The 21693-nt window shown below is 35.9% G+C and overlaps 1 protein-coding gene across 1 annotated transcript in view; it reads left to right on the forward strand.

Moving 5' to 3' along the window:
* The window catches only part of LOC130871345 (vomeronasal type-2 receptor 116-like), a gene marked incomplete at its 3' end in the record, with an annotated part of 42952 nt that overhangs the window by 5325 nt on the left and 15934 nt on the right, over positions 1 to 21693 (forward strand). The window contains exons 2-5 of the mRNA XM_057764692.1: positions 9885 to 10176; positions 11446 to 12255; positions 15634 to 15861; positions 17117 to 17240. Coding sequence (XP_057620675.1) covers positions 9885 to 10176; positions 11446 to 12255; positions 15634 to 15861; positions 17117 to 17240 — 1454 coding nt within the window. The remainder of the gene's footprint in view (positions 1 to 9884; positions 10177 to 11445; positions 12256 to 15633; positions 15862 to 17116; positions 17241 to 21693) is intronic.

Genomic DNA, 21693 nt, shown 5'->3' on the forward strand with positions numbered 1-21693 from the left:
CTTGACCAAATTTGACTTGAATTTTGTGCATGGTGATAAGTATGGGTCTATTTTCATTCTTCTACATGCCAACACCATTCATTGAAGATGCTTTCTTTTTTCCATTGTACAATTTTGGCTTCTTTCTCAAAAGCCAAGGTTCATAGGTGTTTGGATAAATGTCAGGGTCTTCAGTTCAATTCCATATATCCACGTGTCTGTTTTATGCCAACAATTGGTAGCTTTTCTATGATTAAAATTTTACAGTTTTATATCTGTTAAATTTGAGTTTTAAAATTTTGCATTAAAGATTTAAGTGAAGATCTTTTAGCATCAAACTAAGATGTTAAACCACAAATATAGTCCACAGTGAGACTGGGAACATTAGTTTTGTGATTCATTCATTGTGAATATTTACAGAATATCAGTTTCTTATATGACTTAGTCTATTCAAATAGCTAAAGATTAATAAATTATCAAGGACATAGAGGGTATATGTACACCTTCAAGTCAGTTTATTCTAGCTGGATATAATTTAGGAATTTATAAGCCTTATTTATTAAATGTAACTATTCATTATACACATATACCTTCTTATCTAGATCATCTAGATGCCTAGTGTTGAACACATACCAGTGACATAACTGTTCACAAATACTTCTCTAAAACAGTTCCTGTTGTCCTAAATAGATTCTTAAAAACTTAGAAACTTAACAACATTCATCAAATATTTGCTGTTAGTAAGTTTGATTTTATAAAAACAGGATTTGAATCCAAGACACATATAGAGATGGCTGTGTCTGATGAGTCTTCCTAAACAAGATTTGAATCCAAGTTTCATTTAAGTAGATTTTTTAACAATCAGTTCTTTTGTTACAAATTTTAACTGACTTTTTGTTAATTATTTCACATATTTTTAAATCATAACCAATGAATTACAAATCCTCGGATACATAAAGTTTACCAAATTCTCTTTAAAATCTTAAGATAAATTTTAGACTTTAGTAGAAGCTTTAAGGATATAAGGGAGAGAAGTTGATTAGCAGCCAAAATCCTTATCAGAAAAATATTTCTTTTTATATATTTTAAATGACACAATGAGTTTTCCTGTGATATTCTCATTTGCTCTTCTTCCTGTCATAGATTCTGAAGGCCAATCTGATAACGGACATATTTGAAAGAAACTTTCAAATAGCATGCTCAGATCTAGAAAAGGAAGGGCTAAAATCAAATCCCATAACCGCATTTTTATAAAGTACAATAGAATAAAACAATTTTTAGTATTATATATAACCCAAAGATATTAGAATCTCTGTAAAACTATGTCCAGTAATCAGAGGGAGGGATTGGAGCAAGCAAAGATCAAAGAAGTTTCCAACATAAAGACAAGTGCAGGGAGCAAAGAAAACACAGATAAAAGAGTTTTTTTTCCGGAGGGAAGAGAGGATTTAGAAGTAAGAGACTGTGTGTGTGTGAAGTGGCAGAGATTGTTCTACTCAATGGGTGTTTGGAAATCCAGTGTGTCATCTTTGGTCACCGAGATATCCTGAAGTCAATCCATTTACAATAAAACAACTCAGATTAATTCAATCTCTGAGGCATAAAAGATATTAGAGAAGGCACATAAGGAATAGGCAGAGCAAACTCCATGAGCAAGCAGAAAATACATTGGGAGGGAGAGCAAGGACTGGAGAGAGAAGCATAAGTCTCTTGGTGTTTCCAAGTGCATTATGAAATCTCTCAGGAAAAATATCCCAAGTTACAAAAAATCAGCATGCCTTTTTATGTAATGGTTGCCCAATAGGGCAAGAGAAACTGCCTATGCACTCATGTGCAGGCTACAAACACCCAATAATCCACTCACACATCAATATTGAATGGCTTCAAGATTACATCTCAAATGTTCTCACTTAATCCAAAACCAGAGAAGTTGGAATAACAGGAACTAGAGGTCCCAATGTCTTGTCAACTGACATTTACTTAAATATTAATAAGAACAAACAACCCAATTTAAATCACAAGGAACTAAACTAGGTGTTCAGAATAGATTAAATACAAATCACTGAAAAAAGAGTAAATGATGTTCAATCTACTTTGCTGTCAGTGAAATACAAATGAAAGCTCCTTTGAGTTTTCATTTTTCCAAGGAACATAAAATACAACAAATACTGACATTTATGTGGGCTAAAAGGGAACACAAACTGGTGTAGGCCCTATGAAAATTTATGTGGAAGATTTTTGAAAGTATGGAAAGATATCTATATTATCCAGTATATCTATGTAGTCTGGAAATACACCAAAAGGACTGCATATATGACTATAGAAATTCTTGATCTTCTATTTTCATTGTTGCTCTATTCACAGTAGCCTTGAAATTAAATATACCTAGATGTCCAGCAATTAATTAATGGATATTGAAATTGTGGTACTTGTACACAATTTAAATTTATTCAGTTGAAAATATGAATAGAATTATGAAATCTACATGCAGTGATTAGAGCTATAATTACAATTATGAATGTGGTAACCCAGACATAATAAGACAATGACAATTGCATTTATTTGCAGATGCCAGGTTTGAATTTTCACATATCTATACTTAACTTGATTATACATACAATTTAGTAAAAGAGAAAGGTGCAAAGGAGTGGAGATTTCACTCTCTGTGAAATAGAATACATGTGATACAAAGCAGAAAATGAGAATACTGGAGCAGGAAGTGTTAAGTGAGGCGTGATGGGAGATCACAGTGGAGAGAGTGTGTGAATGAATAACTAACATTAAGAGCTTGCAGAAAACCTAATGGAAATATACTACTGTAGTATATTTTCTAAAATATATACACCTAAAAATCATTTAAATGGAGTTATTTTATAGGGGGATAATGCCTCTTCCAGATACTATTGACCATCAAATACAAAGCCCAGTGTTAGGTATGGGTTACCTGTTTTAAATCATTTGTGAATGTAGTTCATGTACACTCAGACACCACAAGCTATTTCCATTCACCTTGGTTACTCTACCAAATTTGATGATAGGACCTGTTTGATGAGAACATCACATAGTAAAGTCATAGACATGAAGAAATCAAGTTGGGGATGACATGGAAATTTTATTCATACCTGCTAGCATCCATGGATGGTGAGAGCTGGTGCATATTTGATAAAAACATACTCTATGCATGTAAGATAGTCTCAAATAACAAAAACATACCTACTCTGCTAAATATAGTGAAGAAAATTTGAATCAAATTTTAAAATACAGAAAAGAAGATGAAGTATAACAGAAAGGATTCTGTGTGTTCTCAGTCATTGAAGATTCCAGCTGTATATATGGAGGGAGGCCAACTGACAGTGTGGATTCTTATATTTTCTTTGGTTGAAGCTGTTCATGAGTCTTAACTGGATGAAGTTGTGATGTCTACTGGCCTGTGTTAATAGGACCCATTTTCTCACTTTGAACATCAGAGCTCTGTAGCCTTTTAGAGGTGTGAATTCTGAATGCTGGATGGATTCTCTCACTCTCTGAGGTAAACCCAGAACATACTGCCCTGGTTGATTTCAGTTGGAGGGTGTCTCCATAGTGGCTTGAGACTGGGAAGCCACCATAGCATGAGAATACTACAGGCCCTGACACTTGAAAACCAGTTGGTAGCTAATCACCAGCCAAGGTGGCTGCTGTGTGGCTCTAAAACAGACCACAGGAAACTCACTGTTGTGAGCTTCGGAGCAATGACCAACAGATTCACATTTTTGTACCTTTACCCACCTCCTAGCCTCAGGCTCAGAGGTTTCATTTAAACTCCACGATAATTCTCTGTTAAGAAGCTTGGTTTGTCGTTGTCCATGGCTTGACTCTCTTTCTTATGCCTTCCTAGACTAGCTTACCTGGTGCCTGATCCTCTGGTGCATAATTTTTCTGCATGCCTGTACTCTAAAATCAATGTTCTGTTCTTTCTATCACTCATATCTTGTGGTAGAATAAATACAGTACACGCTCCCTGTAGTATTTCCTTGATTTCAATGGGTTGTGTTAATCAATGTTTAAAATTTTGTTTGTTGAAATTTTTATTTTTTTATTTTTAACTTAAATTTTATAGACAATATATTTTGATCATTCTCCTTCCTAACACCTTCACATTTAAATGAAAATTCTTTTATTCCCTTATTCTTTTTCCATCTCCAACTCTGTCCTGTTTCCCCAGCCCCATTCCCTCTCAAAGTCATTGTTTTTTTTTAATTAGTGTTATGAAGAAAATGCACACATTTATAAATAAATAAATATACAAATATAAACACCTGAATCAATTGTTTGTTGCTGCATATTGTTTTTGTACCATTGTAAAAAGATCTCTACCCCAGCTCAAATAGAAAAAGGAATAATTTATTCTAGACCCAAATTTGTGTGACCATGGCCAGTGAACACAGATTTAGGTGATCCCAGGTACCATATTCCAATGTGGAGGCAGTTTCGTAAACTTTTCACTAGAAATTTAAGAAATCTGTAAATCAGTTAGTAGAAGCAACAGAGAGGAGGTGAAAGGCAAAATGGGAAAAGTTATCCTAAAAGCCCAAGATGCTGTCTGATTTCAATCTTAGCATTTAGAATGTCAGAGTACAGTGCTCTGCTAAGTGACTAAATTCTGAAAGACTTTTATTTATTACTTATGGGAAATTAGTTCACCTGCAAAGGTGCACTCTTCAGGATGCTATTGTTACCTTGAAGTAAGCTTCTAGACCTGCAACATTCCAATGTCTCCACATCATAGAAGTTCTAATCACTCAGTCTCCAAACACAGCTCTTCATTCATTCACTTACACATATGTACGTGTTTAAACACATGTGTGTATTTATACATGTGTGCATTTATACATATGTATACATTTCTATACTTTAACCTATTTATATCCCTGCATTCTTTCATTTGCACACATGTGTGAAGCATGAATAATAAAAACTGAGAGTCAGATATTGTGATTCAACCAGAAAACCAGAAAAGAAAAGTATTCAGGACTCTAGAGAAGTCTTACCTCTACTAAGATTGGGTGACCACAGACTAAGCAGATAAACAGACTTGTAACATGAGGCTTCCTGTTTGTTGTTGTTGTTGTCCTGCCTAGTACCCCCAGCTGTTTAGTCCCAGAGAATAATCACACAAAGATATCTGTTAGTTATAAAGGTGATTGGCCCATTAGCTAGCCTCTCATTGGCTAACTCTCACATCTTGATTATCCCATTTTTCCCATTTTTCTGTCATAGGTTATTCTCTCTCTCTCTCTCTCTCTCTCTCTCTCTCTCTCTCTCTCTCTCTCTTGAGAGGCAAGTGGTGCGGGAGAATTGTCTGTATTCTGTCAATCATGTTTTAAATAAATGCTGATTGGCCAGGCAGGAAACATAGGCAGAAAAACAAGACAGGAAGTAGAAATGATGTAATGAGAACAGGAGAATTCTGGGAAGGAGGAAGCTGATTCTACCCACTCCTGCCCAGATCACCAAAGCAGCAGGATGTGAGCTACCCCACTGAAAAAAGGTACTGAGACACATGGCTAACATAGATCAGAAAAATGGGTTAATGAAGATGTGAGAATTAGCCAATGAGAGGCTAGAGCTAATGGGCCAATCAGCTTTTATTTATAACATGATTGACAGAATATAGACAATTCTCCCACACCACAGACTAAACAGACTAGTCAGACTAAGCCTCTCTATCCTCTCATTTTATATTCGCTCTAATGCTGGGATTAAATGCGTATGATTTCATAGTACTGGGATAAAAGGTGTAGGCCACCACCACCTGGATTTGTTTCTGCATTGATCTTATGTATCCCAGAGTGGCCTTGAACTCAGGAGGTCCATCTGCCTCTCTCTCTCAAATCCTGGGATTAAAGGTGTGTACCACCACTACCTAACCCCTAGTTTAGCTTTGTCCTTCTGATCTTTAGGCAAAGATTAAAACAAAAATAAAATATCACATATTTCCCCTTTCTGTCTAAAATAAAAAAGAAATCTATAACTAATATAAGAAAATCTATATAAAGTAAGGTCAATTACTACATACAATATAAACAGGCATTAAGTACATCATTAATATCTAGTCTAATTGTGTCTGACAAATTCAGAGAAAATACTCCATATCTATCCTATCTTGGTGAGTCCAAAGTCTTGTGCCTTACTTACTTTCCATCACAACTTGCTTTCTGTGTCTGGTAAACACAGAAATCTATAACTATTAGTCTTTAATCCATAAGAAATCCATAAGGGCTTCTCTTGGGCCCTGTATAACTTTAGTAAAAGACACAATTTTCTTTCCTTTATCCCTAATTCTGTCTCAAGCATTTAAAGCTGCTGTGCAGCATAAATCCAGGGTGTGGTCATTATACACAGCCTAACTTTCTATAGAAGTGAATTCTCCTTCTCCTAGAATTTAATCTTGGGGGATTCCCCTATCTCTAGCTTTACTTTATTTTTTCAATAATCTTAGCCTCCTCTTTGAACCAGGTACTCCATTGTAATTGTGGATTAGTGTGTAAAACACCATTAACCAAATCTTTCCAGTCATTAGGGATAATTCTATTACAAACTGAACACAAGTTTAACATTTGCTTCACAAATGGTGAATGCATGCCACGTGAGACTATTGCTTCCTTGAATCTTGTTAAATCTACCAATGGCACAGTATTCAGTTAGTTGTAACACAACCTGTGCCATGTGGGAATTTCTGTAAGGTTACTGCATATATTAGTTTGGTTATATGAAAACAATAGGCTGTTCCCCTCTGTTCTTTCAATGCAGTGTTGAAATTGGATCTCCATTAAATTCTTCTATGTGGGTTTGAGATTCTCTGTCATCTCTTTTATTAGAATTTTCTAAGGCCAGTATCTTACCACTCAGATTAATCTACTTTAGTGATAAGATAAAAATGATATTTCTGACAATGTTTGTCATTGACATTACATAAATCCCATCTAAATTAGATATCCTCCATTTATTCTGTCTTTGACCTATCTATTATATCATCACACAATGACCCAAATCCCTCCATTATGATGGTTTTTCCCATTTTTTTTAATGTAAGGAAATACTCTTTCTTTTAACTAATTCCTTTCTTTAAGAATTCCCAATTGTTTTAACAATTATACCAATGATGTCAATGAAGATGGGAGTCTGATTGCTGCTGTGTAGGATTGTAAAAGTCTGAGTGAATTTTACTGCAGGTACCTATTTTGGCAGCATCCGAGAAAGGGGTTCAGGGAGAGCCTACAACACAAAGTGGAGAGAGAAAGAGACAGAGAGGCAGAGAGAGAAAGTGAGAGAGAAGGGGAGAAGAGATAGATAATAGAGAAAGAGAGAGATAGCCCAATACAGACTTGGCCTGTGTTAGTGGCTAAAAAGCCAAAAGCAAATGGCTATTTATAATTTTGTTCCCCAAACCTAGGGTGCCAAATTTAGCATGAATAATAAAACCCAGAGTCAGATGTTGGAGTTCAACCTGAAAACCAGAAAAGCAAAGCAGCCAGGACTCTAGAGAAGTCTTACCTCTACCAAGGCTGGGTGACTGCTGACTGAGCACACTAAGCAGCAGACTAAGCAGAATAAATCTCTCTCCTCTCGTTTTCTATTCCCTCTAGTGCTGGGATTAAAGCAGTAAGACTCTCTAGTTTGAGATAAAAGGTGTAGGTCACCATCACTTGGATTTGTATATGCACTATTCTTGTTCAGCACAGAGTGGCCTTGAACTCACAGAGATCCAGCTGCCTCTATCTCCTAAATCCTGGGAATAAAGGTGTGTGACACCACTGCCTGATCTCTAGTAGCTTAGCTTTGCCATTCTGTTCCTTAGGCAAGCTTTAGTTATTAAAAAAGTAAATAAAATATCAGTATATATTTATGCATTTATACATATGTATATACATTTATATGTCTGAAAACATTTGTACACATGGAAACATTTATAAAAATACATCAATTCACATATATACTTTTCTACATATATATTTAAACACAGTTATGCACATGTATGCAATTATATATGTATGCATTTATACACGTGTGTGCATTTATACATATGTGTATACACATATGTATATACACATGTGCAGAAATACACACATGTATACACAGTGTAACTAAAAGGCATTTCTTACAGTCCACAAATCTCTACATCAAATCTCTTCTGCAGTAGAATCCAAGGGACTTGAAGCTCATGAGTCTCTTATACTGCCTCCAGTAGGGGACTAGCCAAGCACTCATCTAACCCAGGTTTTGATGGTAGCTACTAAGGACCACACTCAGCCACTAAATGCCATGAGTGTGACAGTTCAGTCCATCTTTCTGCTTCTACAGTTTTCTTTACTTTCATTTTGAGTATGTTTTTACTGCCATTGTGAATTTAGGAGCTTTCCTCTTTTTCACATTCTAGTTTTACTTACTTTGAATCTTTCGCTGGTTTACACAGAAGGCTCTACTCATTCATTTAATCTGCAAGCTTATAGAAACACTTATTTAATAGTTACTAAATTTTCTTAAATAGTTGTTTTTTTTTTTTTAAATTTTCTTTCTGCGAGTGTTTTGCCTATCTGTTTGTGTGAGTACGTGTGTGCCTGGTTTCTGCATGGGTCAGAGGAGAACACGTATTCCCCTAAAACTGGTGTTGCACACTATTGTAACCCAATGAATAGCTACTGTGATAAGAACTATAGTCCTTTATGAGAACAGTAAGTAGTCTTAAACTCTCCATAATTTCTCAAACCCCAGAATATTTTTTTCAAAAATATTTATTTAGCGGGAATTCCAACTGGTCATAAGAATAAAATCCTGGAGTCAGCTATCAGGGGTGAGAGAGAACTAAAAGAACAGAGAAACAGAGCAGCCAGTCACTAGTTCTTACCTCTACCTCATACCAAAAGGGCAATCCTGTCCCTATGAATTTTCAGACTTAAGCTATCTCTACAAAACCTCCAACTAAATTCTAAGCTCCTCTCTCCTCCCACCTTATATTCCTGTCTCTACCCAGCCATATCACTTCCAATTTCCACCTCCCTAGTGCTGGAACTAAAGGTATAAGCCACCACATCTTGGCTTTATTTATCTGTTAGTCTGACTCTATCTCATGTAGACAGACTGGTCTTGAACTCACAGAGATCCATCTGCCTCTACCTCCTCAGCTGGTATTAAAGGTGTGTGCCACCACTGCCTGGCCTCTATGGCTAGGCAGTGTGACTAACTCTGCACTCTGATCTTCAGTAAGCTCCCCTTGTTACAACAAAACAAAATATTACCACATGATTTTTATGTCATGCGTTTTAGTGCTTCCCTTCTTATATATGTGTGTATGCCACCTGCACAATGCCCACATATGCTAGATGTGAATCTCCTACCTGGGCCTACAGATGACTCTAAGCCACTATGTTGGCTCTGGGAATTTATCCCATGTTTTCAACAAGAGAAGTCAGAGTGGCTAACTGCCTAACTACCTGTCAAGCTCTCAAAAAACACTAACTCTAGGTGTGCAGACAAAGTTACTAGGCTATTTAAAATGATTATGAAATATAATCACTGCAAAAAAGGATATGAACCTCCTATTTACATTTCTAAAGAAAACATTAGTGATTCTTTCATATTTCAATGATTCCATGAATAGAAAATTTATAAGTACCATGTTCTCACCAGCTATAATACACAGACAAATGACACTGCAATTTACAATATGCATTCAAGAAATCAATTACTGAAGTATAATTCAAATACTGATACCATTCCATGATGTTCGTGGAATATAATTATCTGAAACTTTACATGTCAGTGAAGATGTCAGGGACTGTAATCTTCAAGTGTCCTGAATTAGGTGATAAGTTTCTGAGAATAATGGACTGAGTGTGCTCATTATTCTGACCCTCTTTTTTTAGAGATAAATTGAAGAACTACCAATATATGCTGACCTTTTACTTTGCCATTGAGGAGATCAATAAAGATTCTCACCTGCTTCCCAATGTGACCTTGGGTTTCCACATCTACAACACCCTAGACTCTCACCAACGAACCTTAGAGGGCCCTCTGATGTGGCTGTCTGGAAGCAGTGAGTTTATTGTGAACTACAAATTCAAAACTCAATACAATGCTCTTGGAATCATTGCAGGAATCAGGCCTGAATTTTCTGCTGCAATTGAAACCCTTCTGGGGCTGTACAAAATCCCACACGTAAGTTAAAAAAATTGGTGTCCACAGTCAAAGAGGATAACTGACCAAAATAAAATGGATTAGTTTTCTATGTTTACTGCTAGTGCTTTAACATAGAAATTGATGAATTGCATGTATTCTGCCATGATCAACAGTGAAGTGTTGTGAGAAAAATAAACAATAAATACTGTGGTTTTCTAACAGGATCATTCAGTAATATTCAACATCCCATTTGAAATCATTGTCAAGATGTATTGTTGCAGCTCAAAGCTGAGTGCTGCTCATAAGTCAAATACATCACAGATAACTAACTACACAAGCTGGAGTGTAAATATCTCACAGTTAACCCAGTGACCAATGACTGACAGAAAAAGGAATAGAAAGTCTAGAACATGTAAATAAATTTAGAACAATCCTCAAGGCCATCACTGGTGAAAATGTTCAAAGAAATTTTATTTTTATTCAGGAAAGTAGATCTTTGAATAGCACTGACAGAGAACAGCTACTTACAAGGATATAGACCCATAATCGCTCTTGCCTGGCACTGCTGAAGCAAAGCAACCATTAGCAGGCACCACTGCAAACAGAGGAAACATGAGATGAGACATATGATTAATAATTATCAAGAATAAAACTGGCAAAGAAGCACTGACTATTATTACTCAGTTGAACAAGTCATAAGTGTACTGCGTACTAATGTAAGAAAAACAACATACACAATAATTTCCATCATCTTTCTTTGAGATTTTAATTTTACATTAGTTACTGTGTGCTTTTGTCACATCTATTACTAGAGAAGGAAGAGGCAACAATATAGATGATGTTCCTACAGATGTTCATGCCTTGCTCTTTTCTAAAAGGAATAGCAAAATCTATGATAAAATTTGTTATTTGCTTTCCTAACCCTAGAGGTCCTAGGGTAGATGATGTCATTTGGTCAGTGTAAAACACTTAGTAGTACTTCTGCAGTCTCTCTCTACATGCAGTACTCTGTTCCATTTCAATTGGAACAAAAACACCATTATGTTCTTGAAATATATCATGAACAGAATACTGATCATTTCTTAGCTTCTTCAGAACTATTAGTAACTTGGGAGTCCATAGCACTTGACAAAAGTCACATTCCATCATTAAATGAGTGAGAGAAGCTAGTCTCATAGAAGAAATTCTCCTCATCAATATCAGGTTCCTGATTCTCTTATGTGAATAACGAACTCACTTCCTCTATAAGGGTGATGACTAAAATACCCAGAAACACAGAATAACCTTTTTATTGCTTTACTTTTTCAGGTCACATACGGAATGTTTGATTCTGTGCTAAGTGACAAAGATACATTCCCATTCCTTTACCAGATGTCACATAAAGACACAGCTCTAACCCAAGGGGTGATCTCGATATTGTTGCACTTTGGCTGGAAGTGGGTGGGTATCTTTGTGTCTGATGATCTGAAAGGCAAGGAATTCCTCTCAAACTTGGAAGCAGAGATGGCATCAGAAGATATTTGTGTGGCCTTTACAGAAAAACTTCAGAGGAATTGGATTATTTATTTTGTGCCGCAGGTTGAGTTTAATTTTTATGAAGATACACAAGCAAATGTGCATATATTCTATGGTGATATAGATGTTGTACTGCATTTCCTTATGATAAATGTAAAGAAGGAAACCAGAAGAATTATATGGATCATGGTAAAGTCTCCATTAGTTGATTTAGAGTTTATATTTTATGGACAGAGTTATTTGAATTTTTTTGAAGGAAGTTTCTTCTTTTCAAAGAATAGACAAATCCCAGGCTTCAGGCACTTTCTAGATACACTTACACCTTCCCAGTACACAGGTGATCTTTACCTTCAAAAATTCTGGATTGACACTTTTTATTGTTCACCTCCTTCTTTGATGTGTGGAAATCATAAACCCTGCCCAATGAATATATCCCTAAAGACTATACAAGAAAACAATATTGTGATGACCACTTCTGATTATAGCTTTTCCATATGGAATGCAGTGTATGCAGTGGCTCATGCTCTCCATAAAATGCTTTTGGAAAAAACAGAAATAGCACCTCACAAAGACACAAAGCAGGACTGGCTTCTACCTTGGCAGGTAAGCCTACCTAATAAGCAAAGGAAGCATTGGGAATTTACATTGTTCATAGGTAATTCACTGGGGTCAAACACAGAACATACTCAGCTTATTATTAAAAGATTAGATAAAATGGATAATAGGGGTTCTTTCAAAGTGTATGTGTGTGTGTGTGTGTCTGTAATTATAGTGTATCATTTTGGCATTGGTAGTTTTTATTTGAAGATATTAAATTTGTACATATTTCAATAAATCTTTTCCTAGTATGATGTGAAATTCCGTAAGATATCCAAAAGGAAGTAACATTAAAATTAACAAGTTCAATAATCAGATAGAAACACAATGACAATCTCTAACATCAGCTAATTCACATAAAATGCAGATTTTATTTAAAGACCCAAGACTATAGGAAGAAACTCTTATGGAAAATTAAAATAGTCTGCCTGACTCCAAAGTAGCTGAGAAAGTAATTGCGTTTTGGAGATTATTTACTCTGTTTAAAATTTTTATATTTTTATATTTTAATTAGCTCTATGGGAATTCCTCTAAACATTTTTTCTTTTTTTTTTTAATTCATTTAACCTACCAGTCACAGTTCACCTTCCTTCTCTCCAATCCCCACTCCAAATATACTCCAGAGAGAGGCTAAACCTAGGTTACCCCTCCATTACTATTGATAAGTAGATACATTTGGTTTTAAAATTCCTGATTCTAACTTATAAATCACTTATATTTATGGTCCCTGATGTTCAGTTTCAAATAGGTTATCATCAGGAGAATTGCTGAACAAATTAAGTGAAGATTTCATTCTGTCAGAGACAAATAAAACATGAGCTATGAATGTTCAGTGTAGTACATGATTTTATTATTATGGATAATAACATTTGACATAGACATTGACATAATTTGTGAACATGGCTTAAAGGGATGTGATATTGGTTAAGTTAGTATGTATCTTGTAAAGATAATTGAATACCTAAGAAACAGTTTTTTTTTTAAACCTGAGTTGTTAGTTAACACAACAACGAATCTCAGAATTGAAGAAATAACCCATTGTGTTATTTTAAGTATATAATAAAATCATGTTGAAAGAATGGCTCAGCAGTTAAGAGCACTTGCTTTCTCATCCAGAGGATCCAGATTTGCTTGTTAGCACCCACATGATGCCTCACAACTGCCTGTAACTCCAGTACTAAGAAATATGATACAATCTTCTGCCCTCTGCAGGCATTAGGCATGCAGTTGATATACATACATATATGCAGACAGTACACAGAAATTTATAAAAAAAACCCACAAATCTAGGGGCAGAGATTATTCAGTGGTTAGACATACTTGCTGCTATTAAAAAGATCCAGGTTCAGTTTCTAGTATCTTCATAGCAGAGTGGCATTATTTCCACTTCCAGGATATTGTATGAGGCCGCTTTTTTCTTTCCGGCCACCCAGACTCCCAACATCACCACACAGAAACTATACTATTTAAATCACCGCTTGGCCCATTGGCTCTAGCTTTTTATTGGCTAACTCTTACATATTATTTTAACCCATTTCTATTAATCTGTGTATCACCACATGGCTGTGGCCTACTGGGTAATATTCAGGCATCTGTCTCTGGTGGGGCTACATGATTTCTCCCTGACTCTGCCTCCTTTCTGTGAGCGCTCAGTTTAGTTTTCCCCACCTAGCTCTACTCTTTTGCTCTATCACAGGCCAAGACAGTCTATTAACCAATGATATTCACAGCATACAGAGGGGAATCCCACATTATCTCCTCTTTTCTGTTTAAATAAAAAGGAAGATTTTAACTTTAACACAGAAAAATTACATCTAAAAATAGGTATCAAGCAAGAATTACAGTTAAACATTTTTATCTACTTTATCTTTTATCATAACTAAGGAAAACTATAATAATACCTATTCTTCAACACCATCAAAGACTTCAGAAGGATATAATATTACCTGAGTAAACAGGATGTGCATTGTGAGCAAATTCCAATACCCTAGAATTGACAGAGACACCTCACTACCTGAACAGACAGTCAGCCAATGTTTTTCTGTAATATTGGGGCATTCATCTTCAGCCTACTGGCCCATAGTATCCAGCAGACATTTCCATAAAGCAGTAAATTTCAAAGACAATTCTGCCTATATTGGCAGTTTGTCGGTCACTTTCTTCTGTGTCCTGAAGAATGTCTAGTAGACTCTTCCATGTAGAAGGAACCCAAAGGACTGTCTCACCTTTAAGCAAGTTCAACAATCATTTCTCTGTGGGTCCTACATGTCCAGTTAATCAGTCCAGGTAAGAGCAGTTTCTTGCCCAAATGGCTAACAAACTCCATAATGAACCTCTTCGATGTCCATCATTCTCTTAAAGTAGATTGGTACTGCCAGGAGCAGATGTCTCTGAAAGATTTGATGAATACCTTTCTAACTGAAATGTATCTCTATATATCTAGAAAACCTAATTGACATAACTACAAGCTTGACTATTATAGATGACTATCTATTATCCTGTATTTCTTAATTATACATTACATTTTAAATGAGCTGCAGAGACATAAAACCTTAATCAAGAGCTGAAATATACATCTGTACAGTATAACAAAATTGACCTTAAATTTGTAGCAATAAGCCAAGATCAATACCAATGCAAATATTTATAGCATATCCCCCTTTAATTGTAAGCAAACATTTATAAACAGTATTTTTATATTAGGAATATGGGCATAGTTCTTTCCAAACTGCTTTCTGCTTTTCGTTGGGTGAAGTAATTTTTTAGGGTCTTTACAATGACCTTTCTTGGGGTCTTGGTCCATCAAACCACATTAGTATGGAATGATTCCACAGGTTCCAATCCACTGTATAGGCTTTGGGCCTATAGCAGAACTATAAAGGAACATAGATAGGTGGAAAAAACTAAACTGAAAGCTGGGAGAAAGGAGGTAGAATCAAAGAGAACGCATGTAGCCACTGCCGGAGACAGATGTCCTGAAACTTTGCTGGTAGGCCATGACCTCGTGGTGATACAGAAATTAATGTAGGTGGGTTAAATTAATTTGTAAGAGTTAGCCAATAAGAAGCTAAAGCTAATGGGCCAAACAGAGACTTAATTTTTTTTTTTTTTTTTTTTTTTTGGTTTTTCGAGACAGGGTTTCTCTGTGGTTTTGGAGCCTGTCCTGGAACTAGCTCTTGTAGACCAGGCTGGTCTCGAACTCACAGAGATCCGCCTGCCTCTGCCTCCCGAGTGCTGGGATTAAAGGCGTGCGCCACCACCGCCCGGCCAGAGACTTAAATATTATAGTTTCTGTGTGATTATTTTGGTGCTGAGCAGCTGGGAACCAAACAAGTGGCCAAGTGGCCTCCTGCACATTCATATCCAAGTGATGTCTCTCTACAGCTTCATCCATTTCTGAGGAAAATCAAGTTTACAAACACTGCTGGAGACCAAATATGCTTTGATGAGAGCAAGAATCATATGGAAAAGTATGCTATACAAAACATTATGAGAAATACTAATCATTATTCATTTATAGTTAAAGTAGGAGAGTTTGTCTCCAAGAGTCCACAGGATCAAGGCTTGTTCATCAATGAAGTTCTGATCAAATGGCCAAGTGACTTCAATCAGGTCTGGCAGAGTTTCAACCATTAATATGTCAAGAAGTATCTGTAGAGTTAAATATTGGTTGTGTGGTGTCTCTGAAATTTCAAGTGATGTTTATATTCTAAGGTTTTAGTTCTGCTGTTTTCTATATGAATGTACTTACTTGTGAGTGCATGTGACTATTGTGATGAAAGTCAGAACTGATTACCTTACTCTCTTGTTATCCATTTTCTATAAACAGAATCTCTTACGAAACCCCTTGCTTTCTGATTTAACTGTACTCAGCAGAATTGTACCTCATGTTTTCTCCTTGCTCCATATGCACCATAAAGTTCTGTGCCTAATTTTTCTATACTATCCTTCTATATGATCAAATTTGGGGCTTCATACTTATATGGAAAGCATATTAAATACTGACCTTTCTCTTTAGCTTTGTTTCAACTCTTTAGTTCATAATTAAATCAGTTTTTTGAGTTTGACCTTGGAATTTATGCATATACATGTACATATACCTATACATAGACACACAAGCACTGACATATTACTAATTCCTGTGGTTAGAATTAGTTTGAATTCAACTTGAATTTGTGTGTGTTCATTCGTGTTGCAATAAATGAGTAAATCAGTGTTTATGATTTGCTGTTGGCCATGCCAGAGGAGCACAGAGTTGCCATTAAAGTCCAGGAGTCAGCCCACCAGAAGTGAATCCTCTGATGGGCTGATCTCACTTAGGCAAGGCATGGGACTACAGACTCTGGAATAATTTTTGCTTATGCTGTGCCTTTGCATGTTTGCTGCCACCCTCTTTCAGGAGACGCTGTGACTATCTATCAATAGTCAAACCCTCTTTCATGGGTGAATCAGAGTGAATTGTTGTGACTACAAGTTGAGGAAGGAAAAGGTAGAAACAGGTAGACAAGGGTGACTGGGTTTCTGTCTGACAATTCAACTGTTGCATAATTTATACAAAGAAGGAGTATTGGCTTGTTGTCTCACAGGAGAGGATATATAGATGTTCTAAACATTTTCTTTTTGAAAAAAGCTGGCAGAAGTGAGTCACAGTTTGGTCACCATAAGGAAACTTTGAACATTTACCATTGGGAAGTATGCTAACTTCAACTCTACACTCTATACTTCCATAAAAAGACTACACAATGACTCATAAATGTGTACAACTTTCATACTATACTTGCAGTTTAAATTATTTAGCTTAAAAATTATTTTAAGCCTCTTATTGGTATGCAAAATTATGACCAGTTTTTTTCTGTGTTGCCCTCAGGCTCCTCAATCCGTATGTACACAGAGCTGTGGTCCAGGTTTCTGGAAAATTCAAGAAGAAGGAAGACCAATATGTTGTTTTTCTTGTGTGTTTTGTCCAGAGAGACACATTTCCAACCAGACAGGTAGAAAATTAATCCCTTTCCTCAAACTGCTTATGAAAGTGGAAGGAGAAAGCTAATGAGGAATGATGGTGTCATCCTGCAGCACTGTTCTCCATGTTTCTCTCACTCATCCACACATTCATTCGCCAGCAATAATCACTGCTGATATGCACAATGTGTAAAAATTTGAGTGGCAACCCTTATATAATTGTGTCATCTACATTACTACTTGCAAAATTGCCTTTTATTATATGGTAGCTTCATCTCTGCTATTGCAGTGATCCCTGTTATTGGTTGCCTAGGCTGTGTGAGTTGTGCATATGAACATACTACTTCTGTATTTCTTGAATAAATAAATCCAATGAATATTTTCTGAAAATATACCTAGGATAACGGCATGTGGGGCTGTTTTTTAAAATGTACCACAAAGAGAATTAAGTTTACAACACTAATAGATGTTATTTGGAATATCAAAGAGTATGAAAAACAAGTCTTTGAAAAGAAAGGTACAGCTGCCTGTAGCTCTTTGCCCAGTGTTGTTGTCAGCCCTGAGATCATATACACAGCTAATATATATGGACTGAACAGGTGATATTTATGAATACATACTCACATGCAAATCAAAAATAATTTTTAAAAAAGAGGAATAAATATAATAGAAAACAAGACCAAGTTGGGTCCAGGACAGAGATTAGAGAAAGTAATGAGAAGAAGGGTAATGAGGTAATTATTCTTCAATTTGAATAATTAAAGGCATTATAAAGAAAAATTGGGGAAAGTAAAATACAAAATTCTAATAATGATTACAATCTACTATTACTGTCTTTAATAAGACCAACACATAAGCAATTAGATAAAAAAATTGAATGTGAGACCAGACATTCATCACTAGAGAGTCAGACTTCACATTAAAATCCTAACAGTCACATTCATATATATTATTTTATTTGTTTTAAAAAATAAAGAATAGAACATGTTTAGTCAAGAGAAATAAAGAAAAGACATTGCAAAATTAAAGAAATAAAATAAAAAAAGGGCAAAAAAAATTGAATGTGTTACCACAACAACTGAAATGAAGAGGTTAATATTCCTTAATTTTCTAAGAGCTAATGTTATCATAGGTTAAATTTCTTGCAGTATGCTATGAGATTGTTACCATTTTATGGGTAGGACAATTGGAAATATATAATTCCTGAATAGATATATTCAGGTAAAGAAAAGATAATTAAGATAACTGTTTTTCATATCATTGTGTGCATAATTATTTATGTGTGAGTGACCGTGTGTTTGTTTGCGTCCGTGCGTGTGTGTGTGCACATGTGCATACATGTATTGCCACAGCTCTAATATGGAGGTGAGAGGATATCATTGTGGAGCTCAGTCATCTTCTTTACCCTTGACATGTATTTAGTGATCATACTCCACTCATCAGGATTGCATGGTAAACTCCTTTCTCAACAGAACTATTATCATACCAACTCCTGGCCTTATTTTTGGAGCATTTGCTACATCAAACATTGTTTTGTGTTTCATATTCTTTTAATTTTGAAATTATAATATAATTGCATTTTTTCTCTTTCCTTTTCCTCAATGTGAAACATCCCATATATCCTCATTGTTCACTTTCACAAATATGGGCTCCTTTTTCACTGATTGTATCATATATGCTTATATATGATTATACTAAATACATATGCTAAAATTGGATTGGTCTTTATGACAATTCTTGCATATATGTTCTTAGGTTTGGCCTTTTGATATTGAACAACCAATTGATGTGCTCTTCCCTTGGGAAGACTATTTATCCCTCTCTCAACATTTCTTAGTTGCATTCTGTTCTTTATAAAGGTTTGGGTCCTTGGAGTCATTCTCCTGATCACATGGCAAGTAAGTTGTTGCTGTCTCTGATCAGGTCCACGTGTTTAGACAGTCATATTGGTAGAACTATTACTTGGAAACAAAATCTCACAGAACCTTTGATTCTTAAAATCTTTCTACCCCAGAGTCTGTCATTTTCACTGAGTCTTAGGTTTGGGAATGAATTCACAGTTTTATCCAAAGAGGATGCCATCTACATCTCTGCACTTCGATTGATCTGTAAAGTTTTCATCTGTTGTGAGAGAAATTTTCTTTTTAAAAAAAATATATATTTATACATATACAGTGTTCTGCCTGCAAGTATGGTCTTCAGGCCAGAAGAGGGCAACAGATCTCATTACCATGTGGTAGCTGGGAATTGAACTTAGGACTATCTGGAAGAGTAGTTAGTGCTCTTAACCTGTTAGCCATCTCTCTAGCCCTGAGAAATTTTCTTGCTAGGGTGTGAATACTAAAATTATCTGTGAGTATCAGGACAAATGTTTACATACTGTTGTTAAATATTATGCTGGTTTAGTAAAATAGTAGTAGATTCTCCTCTAATAACCATGCTTTTATTAGCACTGAGTATTTAGGTTTCATTCAGAGGAATGTTTTCCTTATTTTTCAGTGAGTCTTGAGTCCAATTTAGAAAGCTTCTGATCAATGTCAAGTTATGCCTGCCATTATTTCACCCTTAGGGATTTGTGTTGTGTTGGTCATTGATGTAGTTCATAGTTATCATAACAGGATAGCACTGTTGTCTGTCTCCATCCTTTGGAAGTTTGCATGATGTCTTCTGGAATCTTAAAAGCAAGTCCTTGGGGAGAGGACATTCATATCAGAGCCATCTCAAGTATCTCTGGGCACTAGTTTTGAAGTACATGGTGTCTTCAGCAATAGGGACTCACTTTTCAACTTTGGAAGATAAACAAAGGCAATAGCAATAGGTATAGGCTTTGGGTATCCCTTCAACAACCCTAGATAACACCTCTAATGGAAGCTTCTCATGTCTGGTATTGGGTTTGTTTATGTAGTCTGCTCTTGGGGGGAGCCCAGAAGAGAAGTATTTACTAAAAGTATAGGTATCAGTTTAAAGAGAATTAACTCTACTGCAGCTGTGATTTTCAGGTAAATAGTGATATTATGAGTCGTTGTGGTTCTTTAGACATCCTCATTGATATTTGACATACCTCCATCCTGTTGTATTTCTTCCCCTTCCACTTCCCTAAAGTGTAGCCTGTCCCATTTTCTCTTGCAGGTCACTTATACACTTTCCAGACATCCTTACTCTTATTTCACTCTCTTAGCCGCTTCAACCATATTTATTCCCCTCTTCCCTCTGCAATTAGAGTCTTCATATACCGCCTTTCCCTTTTTACCTGATTTGTTCCCTGCTATCCCTTTCTGTTATTCCCCCAGATCTTAAAGTTGTCCTGCTCATTTGACTATCTTCTGCAATTTCTCCAGGACATGAACTCACATTAGAGTTCATTGGAGCTAGGAGCCTCAGTACATGTAACATTTGTCTTTCTGTGTTGGACTCTCATGACTCAACTTTTCATGATCTTTTCTGGTTTCAGCCACATAACCATAAAGCTTAGATTTCATTTTCCTTTACAAATGAATGGTACTCCATGTTTTATATGTATCACAATTCCATTACCCACTTAACAGATCTAGCTCATTTAAATTTTTTAAATTTCCTAAATGCTGTGAAAAAAGCAGCATTGCACATGCAAAGCAAATACCTGTTGAATACAATGTCATATCCTATGGACTTAGGTCAAGGAGTGGTAGTGTTGGGTCATATGGCAGAGTTAATTTTACCTCTATGGAATTCCTCATTCTGATTTCCAAAGTGTCTATCTAAACCAGATACAGCCCTAGCATAAGATAAGTAGTGTGTCCTTTTCCTTTGGGTCAACTCAGCACTTCTTGTTGTCTGTTCTGTGAATGGTTGTTGTTTTGACTGAGGTAGGTAAAAATCTGAAAGTTGTTTTGATTCATGTTTCTATAATTGATAAGGTTGACAACTTTTATGAACTATTTATTAGCCATTTTATTTCCATGGAAACTCACTTTTGAGATCCCAGCATCATTTCTTATTTGTTTTGTTTTCTTTTGAGGCGGGGGCAGGGTTTCTCTGTAGCTTTGGAGCCTGTCCTGGAATTAGCTCTTGTACACCAGGCAGGTCCAGAACTCACAGAGATCTGCCTGCTCTGAGTGCTGGGATTAAAGTTGTGTGCCACTACTGCCTGGATCCAGGATCACTTTCTTATGCAATTGATTATTTGTCTTTTTAACTATTTGTTTTATTCAGTTCTCTGTATATTCCCTGTCCGATATATCAGTGGCAATGAATCCCTCCCATTCTGAGAGCTTTCTCTCCACTCACTTGATTGCTTCTTTGACTATAACAGAGACTTTTAGTTTCTTGAAGTCCTACTTGTCAGTGTTAGCCTTAATTCTTGGGCAAATGGAATTGATTGAGAAAGTATTTTCCTAAAACTAAATCATAGAGGCTTTTGCCTATGTTTTCTTCTAAGAGTTTCAGTATTAGAGATTTTGGGTTTATATCTTTGATCCATTTGGACTTAGAAATTGTGAAATTGAT

The sequence above is a fragment of the Chionomys nivalis genome, chromosome 3, assembly GCF_950005125.1.
Source record: "Chionomys nivalis chromosome 3, mChiNiv1.1, whole genome shotgun sequence".
In the NCBI taxonomy this organism is placed as follows: Eukaryota; Metazoa; Chordata; class Mammalia; order Rodentia; family Cricetidae; genus Chionomys; species Chionomys nivalis.